The sequence below is a fragment of the Nannospalax galili genome, unplaced genomic scaffold, assembly GCF_000622305.1.
Source record: "Nannospalax galili isolate Female #2095 unplaced genomic scaffold, S.galili_v1.0 scaffold543, whole genome shotgun sequence".
Classification (NCBI taxonomy): domain Eukaryota; kingdom Metazoa; phylum Chordata; class Mammalia; order Rodentia; family Spalacidae; genus Nannospalax; species Nannospalax galili.
The window spans coordinates 4,326,855-4,339,659 of NW_008352270.1; the positions used below are offsets into that span (position 1 = coordinate 4,326,855).

The 12,805-nt window shown below is 40.4% G+C and overlaps 1 protein-coding gene across 1 annotated transcript in view; it reads left to right on the forward strand.

The window, feature by feature from the left end:
* Pld5 (phospholipase D family member 5) overlaps positions 1-12,805 on the forward strand; it is a 422,154-nt gene that overhangs the window by 218,935 nt on the left and 190,414 nt on the right. The window contains exon 3 of the mRNA XM_008849173.2: positions 2,051-2,219. Coding sequence (XP_008847395.1) covers positions 2,051-2,219 — 169 coding nt within the window. The remainder of the gene's footprint in view (positions 1-2,050; positions 2,220-12,805) is intronic.

The following is a 12,805-nucleotide window of genomic DNA, read 5'->3' on the forward strand; positions in this document are numbered from 1 at the left end:
TCGTCATCATCTTCAGGCGTGCTGCCAGAGTTACCCCCTCTGAAGCATATTTGGCTGTTGAAACCTAGTCCAGACTCCTCCACTGTGTGCACAGCCTTCCACAGTGTTAGCTCCTGGAGGCTGCCTTTTCTCCACTTGATAAGCGGCTACTGTTCCCTCCTATGTCACTCACCAAACCACAAATGTGCAGATGCACACACTTTGCTCTCTACCCATAATATCTTTGACTTCTGGTTTACTCATCAAAAAAACACCCTGTCTTGGGGGCTAGAGAGATGGCGGCTCAGAGGTTAAGAACACTGACTGTTCTTGCAGAAGACCCAGGTTCAAATCCCAGCACCCACACAGCAGCTAACAACAGTCCGTAATTCCAGTTCCAGGGGATCCAACAACCTCTTCTGTTTTTTGCAGGCATCGCACGACACAGGTACACTTACCTACATGCAGGCAATACGTGCACACACATAAAATAAAAATAATAAAGAAAATATTTTTAAAAATACCCTGTCTCACAGATTCATTTCAGGTCCAGTTTCCTCCCATTACAGATGTCCCTAACTAGAATTAATTTTCTTTCTACCCATGTTGCAGTCAAACTTCATGTTCTTGTTTTAATGCTTACTAGAGTCTATTTCCTGTTTGAATCAGTGTGTATGAGATCATCTCTCCCACTAGATTATAAGTTCCTGAGGATCAAGGAGATCTTTCACAGTTGTTTTGTTTCTGTATTGCATACTGTGATTTGCTTGGCCTCTCCTTTTAAGGAAGCAACAAATATCGAGCGAGTTTATAGGTAATACTGGTATGATTATACTCCAACACTGTTTGTCTTTAGGCTACATACCCAAATCTCATTCTAGCTTTAATATTCTAGATTTATCCATTATACAAGTCCATTTTTAGCAGTATTTTTATATTTCTAATCTGGCTAAATGAAGTCTCAAAAGAGTATCGGTTAATAATTTCATTAAGAAATGCTAAATTCTGGGTTGAAATCTAAAATTCATTTTCTAAGCATTTATTGAGTTTCAATTGTGTAGTGAAGGTGTGTGTGTGTGTGTGTGTGTGTGTGTGTGTGTGTGTGTGTATTGCTAAAGATCAAACCCATGGTCTCATGCATGCTAATATGATCTACCCCTGAGCTACATTCCAGTCCCTGATTGTGCATGTCTCAGGGCATTTGACGATGAATAAAACTGATCCCTTTTCTGGAAGCACTTAATGGGTGTCTTTATGAGCTTTGGGATTTCTCCTTTGCAGGAGAATATACATTTAGTAAATTCCTTAATTAAGAATCTATGTGTTACCTAAGTCAGAAGTGGGAAGGGTAGACTTAGGCACAAAACCAAAGAGAAGGTCTCACCACAGATGTGATTTCATTGTATTGAGTACAAAAGGAGAAAAATTACTAGGAGACTGTTGGCTTTACTTTATTTAGGTCTTGATTATTACCATCCTTTTGCAAATTCTTTATCTCTGACTTTAATAAATCCCTGAACCCAGCAGTTTTTATAACTTTCTTCCCAATATTACTTTTCTTCTTGGGCTGGAAAGCCCAATAGAAGCGCTAAGCTGCAGTGATTGCATGTATTGAATTCCAATATGTTCTAGACACTGCAGATATGAAAAATTAATTCATAGTCTCAAGAAGCTTGCAGAAAGTAGTATTGCATATAAGAATATACAATTATTATAAAAAACTATATCATTGTTCCAGGGGGAAAATTAAGAGTATGTTACTAGAAGAAAATGCTTATGTAGGAAACCCTGATATTTTTTTCAAGGCTAATTTAAAATTCAACATTAGTGATATATACTGGATTTTTCTGAAATACAGAGGCTAACTATGGAAAAACAGTATAAATTTTCAAACACCTTAGGTTAGGGTAGAGGAAATGCAAGAAGCCTTTGATAGGAAAACAAATTATGAAAAAAAAATCAGAAAGATTAAAGAATATTTTCTAGATGTTTTTATATGAATGCACCAAGAAAGATCAATGGCAAAATTTGACTAGCTTCTGTTTGTTTGTTTTTCAAAATCTTTTCTAAGAATTGCCCTGGTGGAAAATATTCCTGAAGGCCTTAACTATTCAGAAAACGCGCCATTTCACTTACCACTTTTCCAAGGCTGGATGAATTTACTCAACATGGCCAAAAAGTCTGTTGACATAGTGTCTTCCCATTGGGATCTTAACCACACCCATCCATCAGCATGTCAGGTAAGCTGCATCCTCTATGGATATGATGATTTTATGTAATTAGACACTCCTTACTGTCCTTACCCTGTAAAAGACCAGCTTAGTTCACTTTTTAAAGTCTACCCTCACCCAGAGTGTGTGGATGTCCCTGAGTTGTGGATGTATTGTTGTTAATCATGTATCACTCAGCTCCTGCAAGTGCCCCAGTTTTTCAGAGCAAAGTTATGTTTTAGCTTTGCCTACAACAGACTCTCCATACAGGGATGCCATGCAGCATGACTTCAGGGAAGCCATTCATGTCCTAGCACCTTCTAACAGCATGGCCTAGAATTCTGCTTTATGCAATATGCATGCTTACATAACTAATGATCTGCCTTCTGAGATGCATATTTGGTCAAACTGTGTTATAAAATTCACCTTCAGGGGCTGGAGAGATGGCTCAGCAGTTAAGAACACTGGCTGTTCTTAACAGAAGACCTGGGTTCGACTCCCAGCACCCACATGGCAGCTAACAACTGTCCATATCTCCAGTCCCAAGGGATCCGACAGCCTCCTCTGTCCTCCTTGGGCATTGCATGACACAGGTGCACTTACCTACATGTAGACAATATACACACATATACATAAAAATAATGAATAAATTTAAAAAAAATTTACCTTCAGGCATCTGAGCTAACTTTTTAAAATACTGAAGTCAAGCTTCCAAGGATAGTTATATATTCTTGACTTTGTCATATTTTGGTGATTAAGAGAGAGAGAGAGACAATTTCTAAATTAAATACTCCGAATGTAAAAAAGAAAAGATCCTGATGATTTTAAATGTATTTTTCCTTATATTGGTACAACATGATGGTTTCCATTTGAGCTATCTTATCCATGTGTATAACCATTGGCCTATTTAAATAGTCCTATGGGTCAAGTCAAATCAGTTTTGTTGCTTTGTATACAAAATGTGTTGGTAGATGCCTGTAATCAGTATTTATTGCTGCTTTGAAATCTGTTATTCATTTCTATACTATTTTGACTATTTAAAAGTCAAGAGTTATGGGGCTGGAGAGATGACTCAGCAGCTATGAACACTGACTGCTCTTGCAGAGGACCCAGGTTCCATTCCCAGCATATGGCAGCTAACAACCGTCCATAACTCCAGTTCTAGGAGAATCTGATAGTCTTCTTGTGACCTCCTCAGGCATTGCATCACATGGGTGCACTTACATACATGTAGGCAGTACACTCATATACATAAAATAAAAATATAAATAAAATATCTTTTTAAAGTCAACAGTTATCAGAAAATATGTAAAGACAAGCAAAACCCACAAAGGTCACACTGTAGAAGAATTTAATGAAACAACTAAATGTATGTCATGATCTGTACATTTTCACTTCTACCATTTAAGCAAGTGGTTCTGCGATTTATTTTCGCATAATCTATTGTCCCCAATTTAGTGCATTAGAAAATAACTGTCATTTACTGACTCGTGGTTTTGTACGAAGTTTGGCAGCAAGGTCTCTGATCCATGTAGTGATGGGGGTAGATTACCTGGGGCCAGAGAATCCAAGGTAGATCACATGTGGTATCTCAGCAGAAGTGGCTGAAATGTATGGAAGTGGCTGGTTGTTCCCTGGGTCCCTCTCATAATTCTATACGCTGACACGTGGGCTCTTTGCACAGTGGTTGGATCCTAGGAGGGAAAAAGCTCAATGGCTTGTTAAGCCTAGGCTCTGGCATGCTAGTGTGTTGCGTCTGCTGCATTTCATTGGTTGAAATAAGTCACATGTCCAAGTTGGGTGGCGAAGCATCTAGGAACTGGACTGAATAGCGCTATTAGCAGCCATCTTTGGAAATGGTAGGTGGCAGCCAACTTTCTGACCACAGCAATTCATATATCTTCAACATGCAAAATATATTCCCTCCCTTTTCCCCAAATGTGGTTGAATCCATGACATGAAAGGTTCACTGCTTGAATCTCTTCATCTGCCCCAGCTCTGGATCCCCACATGGGTTTCTCTTGATTTGGAAATATATGAGCTTAAAAGTCTGTTTATATGTCCCCAATACATACTCCAAACATGTTATGTTGAGGAAGGGGTAAGATGATTATGGGAACTTATGTTCAAAAAGGGAAAGGGAAAACACATTGTCAATCATCTGTGGTAATTCAAGATTAGCATGGCATATGTCACCTGTTTTTCCAACTGTGGAATCAAGAATGTGTTTTAGGATTTAGTCCTTTACCCTGTGAGTGTTTTCATAATCTGCTCCCTAATAAGCTGTCTCTGTCTGTGTTCCATTTTGTTTGTTTAAGGGTGCTGAAAATGAAGCCCAGGGCCTTGTGTACACCAGAGAAGTGCCCTAATACACAGCCACACCACCAGCCCATGTTCTTTTTCCATAAGAAACATCCCAAATTTCCTGCATTTTCTTTATTACAGTTGTGGGTGTTGTTTATTTTATGAGATAGGAGCTCATGTAGCCTAGTCTGGCCTTGAACTTGCAATGTAACCAAGTGCTTCTCCCAGCCCAAACCCCCAAGTGCTGGCACTAGAGAGGTAAGCCTCCGCACCTGGTTCATACTATGCTGGGGCTCAAACCAGGCCTTCATGCATGCCAGGCAAATTCTCTGTCAACTGAAGTCTGTCTCAAGCCCATTATATTTCTCTTTTAAAGAAAGTAGTTTGATTGTAGGGGGAAGAGTCCGCTATGAGTGTTATTACTAAACAGAGTCTGAAAAGTGCTCAAGGAGACCATGAATGACAGATAAGTAGGAAGTATAACCAAAAAGAAGCCTGTTCATTTATTACAGCACAGCTTTAAGTGAACTATACCATGAAACTAGCTCATGGCAGGCAGGTCCAATTCAACAGCAAACATTGTGCCTAGTGGGATCTGTGTCCCTTCTAGAGTCATTTACTGACTCTTTGTTTTGTACAAGGTTTGGCAGCAAAGACACAGAAGGGAACAGAAACAAAGATGAACTACATCCTGGTAAGATGCAGGAAAGACAAAATGGGAGTTTCAGGATGGAAATCAAAACAGGTTAGGGAAAGAGAGCTCAACTGTCAAGTGCTTGCTGTAAGAATGAGGACCTGAGTTCAATCCCAGAACCCATGTAAAAATCTGAGCATGACAGAACATATATGTGTGGGGGAGGCTGAGACAGGCAGAAATCTGTAGCTTACGGACAGTCAGACTCGTCAAATCAGTGAGCATGAGCCCCAGGTCCCCTATAGAGAACCTATCTCAAAATACAAGGTGAACAGCTTATTTCCTGAGGTTGACCTCTGGCCTCCACATGCAGGCACACACATACGTACACACACTCACACACACACACACACACACACACACGCACACAGGCGTCCTTAGGAGGCAGATACATAATATATTTTTAACCAATAGTTCTATTTCCATGCATTTTTTAAAAGCCCATGTTGATGATTCCTGCTAATAATAACAATCACCTTCTCTTACAAACTTGCCTTTCATCCAGAAGGCTCCACTGGCTACTGGAGCTACAGTTCTGTGGTAACCATATATTACAATTTAATGAAAAAACTTGGTTAGGAAAAGAGATTTTGTTTCTTTCTGACAAGATGATGACTTTGGCCAATAAAATATTGAAATTTGCAGGACGTTTTGATTGCTGATTTGTGAGATACAATGATAATGATAAGAATTTATGAAATCAAGACTTTTCAGAAAAAGTCAGGAAATGTGACTGATGGAGGATGATCAGTAGAGCTAACTAACCCATTCAGTAGACACATCCTAGTCTTTCTGGGTTCACCATAAGGAGCCAAATGAAATAATTAATGAGCTGAAACAGCAGAATGTTGAAGAGATGCATTTATGTGAAATCAATTAGATGCTGGCCTCCCAGTGAGCTCCCAATTGGCCATGATTGCCAACTGATGATACATATCAATTGTTTGATTTTGGAAAATTATCATTTATTTTAAATTGCATGGGATTTAGTGAAATGAATGAAGAGTAGGAAAGCACAATGGTCAGGAAGGTCATTTGCAAAGTACAACTTGGGTCCTCTCTCCACATATTAAGTGATTAGCAGATTTTAGAAAGAACATATGAATGAACCTAAGGAATAGCTTAGATCTGGAGGGTATGCTCCCCAACACCCCAAAAACCCAGTCTCAGATTTCTTTTTAATATTTTGTTATTTTATTTTATGTGTATGTGTGTACTACCTGAATGTATGTAAGTGCACTGTGTCATGCAAAGACCAGAAGGCCAGAAGAGGGCATCAAATCTCTTGGAACTAGAGTTATGGACAGTTGTTAGCTGCCGTGTGGATGCTGGGAATCAAACCTGGGTCTTCTGGAAGAACAGCAAATGTTCTTAACAAAGGTGCCATCTCTCCAGCTCCCCCGACACCCGCAGTCTCAAAAATTTTATAAGCTTTTAAAAACGCCTTTTAGCCAGGCATGGTGGCACATGCCTTAATCCCAGCATTTGGGAAGAAGAGGCAGGTAGAGCGCTGTGAGTTCAAGGCCAGCCTGGTCTATATAGTGAGATTGCAAGTTCCAGACCAGTTGAAGCTACAGGGAGACTCTGTCTCAGAAAGATTAAAAAAACAAAACAAAACAAAGATCACTGTCTAGTACAAGTTCTTACCTGGTAATATTTTAATATATTTGATCTTGGAACAGTGTCATTTTAATAGAAAATAACATACAACCTCAGTCTATATTTGCTGAGATTAAAATCAAAACAAGCTAAGCATGGCAACACATGCCTATAAACCCAACACCCAGGAGACAGGCAGGAAGATGGAAAGATTTAGGCCAACAATACTACATGGCCCAGGTAGGACATCCCCTGCAATCCTGATTCATATGGCTGTGCCATTCATCTATAGGTCTGTGCACTCTGTTTCGGCCCTCCCATTCCTTCCTTATATTATTCCTCTTAATTGACTCTTAACCAACAGACAAGGGTCTTTTCCCTAGGTCTTTCCCCCCTAACTTGTAAAGCTTTTCCTTGTCATGTCTCTTTCACAGCCATTGTACAACTTGTTCATAAATGATATTAACATACTGCATCATAATCACTTTTTATGTTAGCTAATGATGCTTGTTACCTGTCCTGAGGAGGCTCACCATCTTGTGGAATCATCTATGGGTCTGTGCACTCCAGTACACCTTGCTGCCAACCTCCATCTCATCAATTCTCCATCAATAGTGACTCTCTAATCCCTCTTCTTATCATGCTTGTCCCTAAGTGGGTCTCCACGCCTTCCTCAGGTCTTTGGAAAAGAGATGCTTCACCCATCATACATACAATCAGAGTCTACTTTGCAATACAGGACTATTTCTGGAAGAGTCCTATTTTTATTGTTGCTAGATGTTTTATATTAATTATCTCTTAGATTTAAAATTTTTTGACTGATACATAGTTGTATCAGTCTCATAGTTGTACATAGACTCATGAGTCACATGTGATATTTTGGATTTATATATATGGATTAATGATCAGCTCAGTAATTATCAAATCCATTTCTTCTGTCATTTCTTGATGAATATATCCAAATTCTTCTATTTTGAGGTATAATACATTTTTGCTGATTATATTTACCCTCTGAGCCATGAAACAATAGAACATATTCTTCCTGTCAAACAAGAGCATCGTACCCATTGCTCGCTTGGTCCCTACCCCACCAACCCCGAGTTCCTATCCAGTATCTGGTAACCACTGTTTATATTCTCACCTTCCGTGAAATTAATAGTTGAAATTGCACTTGTGAGTGAGACCATCAGTGTTTGTCTTTTCTGCCTGATTTGTTTCATGTAACACAATGCCCTTCAGGTCTATCTATGTTGTCACAGTGACAGTTTTACGCTTTGTAGGCTATTAGGGGGTAGTGGAACCTTTGAGTTGTGGAGCCTAAAGGGAAGTCCCTGAGGGTGTGCCCTCAAAGGGGACTATAGAACTCTGAGCTCTTCCTCTGTCATGTGGTGAGTGAGTTTTTCCCTCATGTGTCCCACTGGGAGGTACTGCCTCACTGGGAGCCCTGAGGTATGGACTCGTTGCTCATGGAACCTTCAAACTGGTAAGCCAAACAAGAAAACAAACACATTTCTCTCTTAGAACTTTGTTATGGTGTGTTAAAGTAGCTAATATAACTATGGTATTTCCACTATGGCATGTGCCATTGAATGCAGGGATGTGTGGGGGACCATTAGCCTGTAGGGTTTGGTGTTAAATGTATTTGGCATGGCTAATGATTTGGTAGTTGTGGCAGCACTAAACAAATGTCATAACACCTCTGATCCTCAGTTTCTTTATCTATAAAACGTATATGATAATGCCTAGCTCATATTGCTGTGTAAATTTGATTGATATTCAGAAAACAATGAAAATGGAGCTCCATAAAGATGCTACTTCTGATTTTACATACAGGATATCAAGTTTGGTGGGTGCCCAACTCTGAGTAATTGTAAAACAAGAGTAACATCCAGCTGCCCACAAAGACTGTGACTTCTGTGAGAAGAGGCTGTGATAATTATGCCCAGAATGCACATTGACAGTGCCCTTCAGGGTTTAGGTGAAGAAAGAAGGACAAATGCCTCCTTTTCAGATGTGGCAGTTTACAACCATGACCGCCAGTCAGAATCATCACCTGGGGACTTTAAAAATAGACCAATGCTCTCATCCACCCCCAGAGCACTTAAATTATAATATCTGGAGAAAGGCCAAACTTAAAAATGACTAGAGGAGCCCACTGGGCAGCCAGGATTGAGAATCACTGCTGGAAAATATCCCAGCCTAATAAACGTTATTTGGTTTTCATGTTTCAAAACAGCCCCAAGTTGGTCCCCTCCCCACCTGGCTTGTCAGCTTGATTTTTTTTCCCTCTTCAGTTCAATTCTGTGTATTATAATTCCTCTCTCAGCAATATTGTGGCAGCTTGTATTTGAATATTGCACATACTCCTGGACTCTGGGGCCTGGGTGATATTTATCCCTGTGGCTTGATTGTCTAGCATATGGCTAGGACAAGCAGGGAGCACAGTGACTGCTGGCTGATGGGAAGCCGTCGATGACTCAAGCCCCTCATCTCCAGACCGAACACAATCCCAGCAGCATCCCTGGTGTGTCAGCATAAAACCAGCATAATCTAACAGAAACAAAGACCCTGCTCCACACCACCAGCACTCAGCAAATCTTTATTTATGTTAGCATTCTCCCATTTGAAAACTGACAACTAATGATTTTGAATGTGCCTCCATTGAACAAACATTTATTAGGTACTGTGCTGTTTGCTGGAAATACAAAATCAAATAAGTAATGCTAGAGTAGAAACACAGCCGGAGAGACACACAAACCACCTATGAGCCACACAGGATAGGAGAGCAGGCAGGCTAGGAGGGGCCAGCACAGGTGCTTGGGAAGGCTCACCTCAGCCCTTTGCAGCTCAGCAGAGCTCTCGGGCTCCAGTGGAGTCTGATCCTTCCCAAATCTTTCTCTCTTGATGTATTCCTGTGGCTTCTCCATGCTTCCACCTCCCCATCTGTTGGGTAATTCTGATTATGTTCTCGCTTGCTTTCTAATATATTTCCAACAGAAATCATTATTCTGATATGAACGCATAAGCAAGATTCTTAGCAAGTCTTTAACTTCTGTGATTTCTTTGAACTCTGAATGTCAATAAATCATGACCCTGAAGGTATTCTTCCTAATCCTTTGGGGTAAGTAATGATTTTAAGGTTGTCTTATCTGAACCTCTGAGCTTTGCTTCTTCTCATTTCTCTGTTCCTTTCTATGTATTCCCTACCTTATGATAATTCTTCATGTTTTTATGTCTGTGGTATTCTTTTCTTTGTATTTTTTTGTTTTATCTTTGTGTTCTGTTTTTTTGAAATTTCTAATTTTTCACCTTTTTTTGTAAATTGTTTTGTTTCTTTGAAAACCTGTTGAATCCATTCTGTGCCTCCCACATACACCTGGGCGTGGGACCATGCCCTGGAGTCTAGACAACCTACCAGCTGGCATCACACCGATAAGGAAAACTGACTTTCCCTCTCTCAGAATCCATCAGTTGCCAATAGATATTCAGCTGAAGCTGCGGCTTCTTGCCCACCTCCCCCACCCATGCTGGGCCCCTGTCTGGCTTGGGTTTGCACAGGTCTTGTGCTGCTGTCCTAAGTGCTGTGAGTGCCTATGTTCATATATGCAACTGACCTCTGGTGTCCAGACAAGGACACAGTTTCCTTATATTTATCTATCACCTCTGGCTCTTACAAGCTTTCTGCCCCCTCTTCTGCAATGACCCTAGAGCCTTGGGAGGAGAGGGTACAATATAGGTGTCCCATTTATAGCTGAGTAGTCCACAGTGTCTTATCTCTGCACATGGATTATTTGTGGGTCTCTATATTAATTACCATCTGCTGAAAGAAGAAGCTTCTCTGCTGAGTGTTGAAAAATGTACTAATCTATGGGTATGACAATGTCATTATGAGTCAGTTTAGTACTATATCTATTTAGGTTTTCCCCTATGGTTTGTGATTTGCCTAGCCACAGGTTGTCACCCTAATAACAGTGTCAGGTATGGGCTCCCTGTTGTGAGGCAGAACTTAAATCCAATTAGAAGGTGGTTGCTTATTCCATAATTTAATCATACTACTGTTGAACCATTGGGCATATTTTGCCAAGACAGTTGTTATTGTAGCTTGCAGGGATCACAGCTGGGTAAGGCTGATGTGAGTAACATGCACAGCACCTTCTAATACACTGAAAGCTAGCCAGCAGAGATGAAGCTTCATGGTCAGTACCAGCTTGGTTTCTCCATGTTTGTTCTGGGACTCAGGTATATAGTATCTTCAGCAATAGGGTCTTACCATCAAGTTCTGGTGGGAAACCAAGGGCAATGGCAATAGCCAGTATTATCTGAAGATCTTTATGATCTTTGTGGTCAACAACTCAAAAAGAGGGACTCTATTCCTAGCATTGGGCTTGGCGTTTGCTAGCCTGTGGTGTCTATTGGGAACTCCATGGAACTCCTGTTGTAGGTAGCTACGTTTAAACTCTTTTTATATTGCATGTGTATTTATTGATAGAAGCTTCCATAGTAGATTTCCATGTGACTCTTTCAAAGGCCTGTAGCGTTGGTTGTCCGTCCTCTTACTCCCTTTTCCGCCCTGCCTTCCACTCTTCACCCCATTAAATCCATTCTATCATCCCCCTTTCCCGTTTATATCACTGCATTCGATCTCCCCTCTTGTGACACTTGCTCCCACTGTGGCACTTTATTAGTTTCCAAACCTTTAAGGACTTTCCTATTGAAGCATATCTATCTAAAAACTGAAAGCTGGACATGGTGGCACACACCTTTAATCCCAGCACTCAAGAGGCAGGTGGATCTCTTGGCGTTTGCTAGCCAAGAGATCAAGGCCAATGTGGGATGGTCTACATAGCAAGTTCCAGGTCAGCTGGGGCTACATAGTAAGACCCTGTATCAAAAAAAGAAAAAGCATATATATTGAAAGCTAGATTCCACTGGATCTCACTATGTTTCTTCTGGCTAATCCTGAGCTTGCAGCAATCCTCCTGTCTCTGCCTTCTGAGTACTAGGATTACAGGTGTGCACCATTGTGTGCAGCTTGGTTCTTTCTTTTAAAATGGATAATTGGAATTTTTCTTACTATATTAGTAATAGCCTCTTCCTATAAAATGTCTGAAAAACTATAGCAAAATGGAAAAAAAAATCAAATCACCTCTATAGTCACCAAAATGTTTTGGATAGTCGGGATTTCATGCGTAATTTATATATAGATATAGAATTCATTATATAAGAAAGTTGTATCTCTTTTTTTATTGTTGTTTTTTGAGAAAAGGTCTCCCTGTACTCCTAGCTGACTTGGAACTCACTATGTAGACCAGACTGGCTTTAGTTTCACAGAGATCTGCCTGCCTCTGCCTCCCAAGTGCTTGGATTAAAGGTATACACCACCATGCCTGGCTTATATCTTAATTTTGAGCCAACATTATAATGTAAACACACTTCAATTTTATTAGAAATACTGGTAAACATTTTATTTGAATTTGCTACACAAAACACAACAGAACAGACTAAATTCATATTATTACTGGCATCTTTCTTTTTATGAATAAATGGTGCTGTGGTAAATACCTTTTTGCTTATTTGCTTGGTATTGATCCTTAGTAGTAGAATGATAGGGCTAAGAGCTGTAAACTTCCCTGTGAATACTGTCTCTCCAGATCTGGGCCGTGATCTGGATCATGAGGGAATCCTGCCTGTGTTCTGGTAAGCATCCCTTGGAGCTTCCTTCTGGCCCTGTCAGACCTCTTTCCTCTGCAGCAAAGGAATGGAGCAGGGCTGCAGGATTCAGGACAGCTTGTCAGCTAGACGTGTGAGCAATCATGAGGCTGTTTTCTAACCTCTTAGAGTTCCAGCTGTTGAGAGCCCCGGTACAAATGTGCTGTTCCTGAGATTCATCCCTTGCTATTCTCCAGATCAATGCTTCACCTTTCTCCATCTGCCCTACAGAGAGAACTGTGCTCACACCCACAGGATGCATCATTAAGGGAACCATTATTACATAGGGCCTTGATGATGAGCTGTGCAG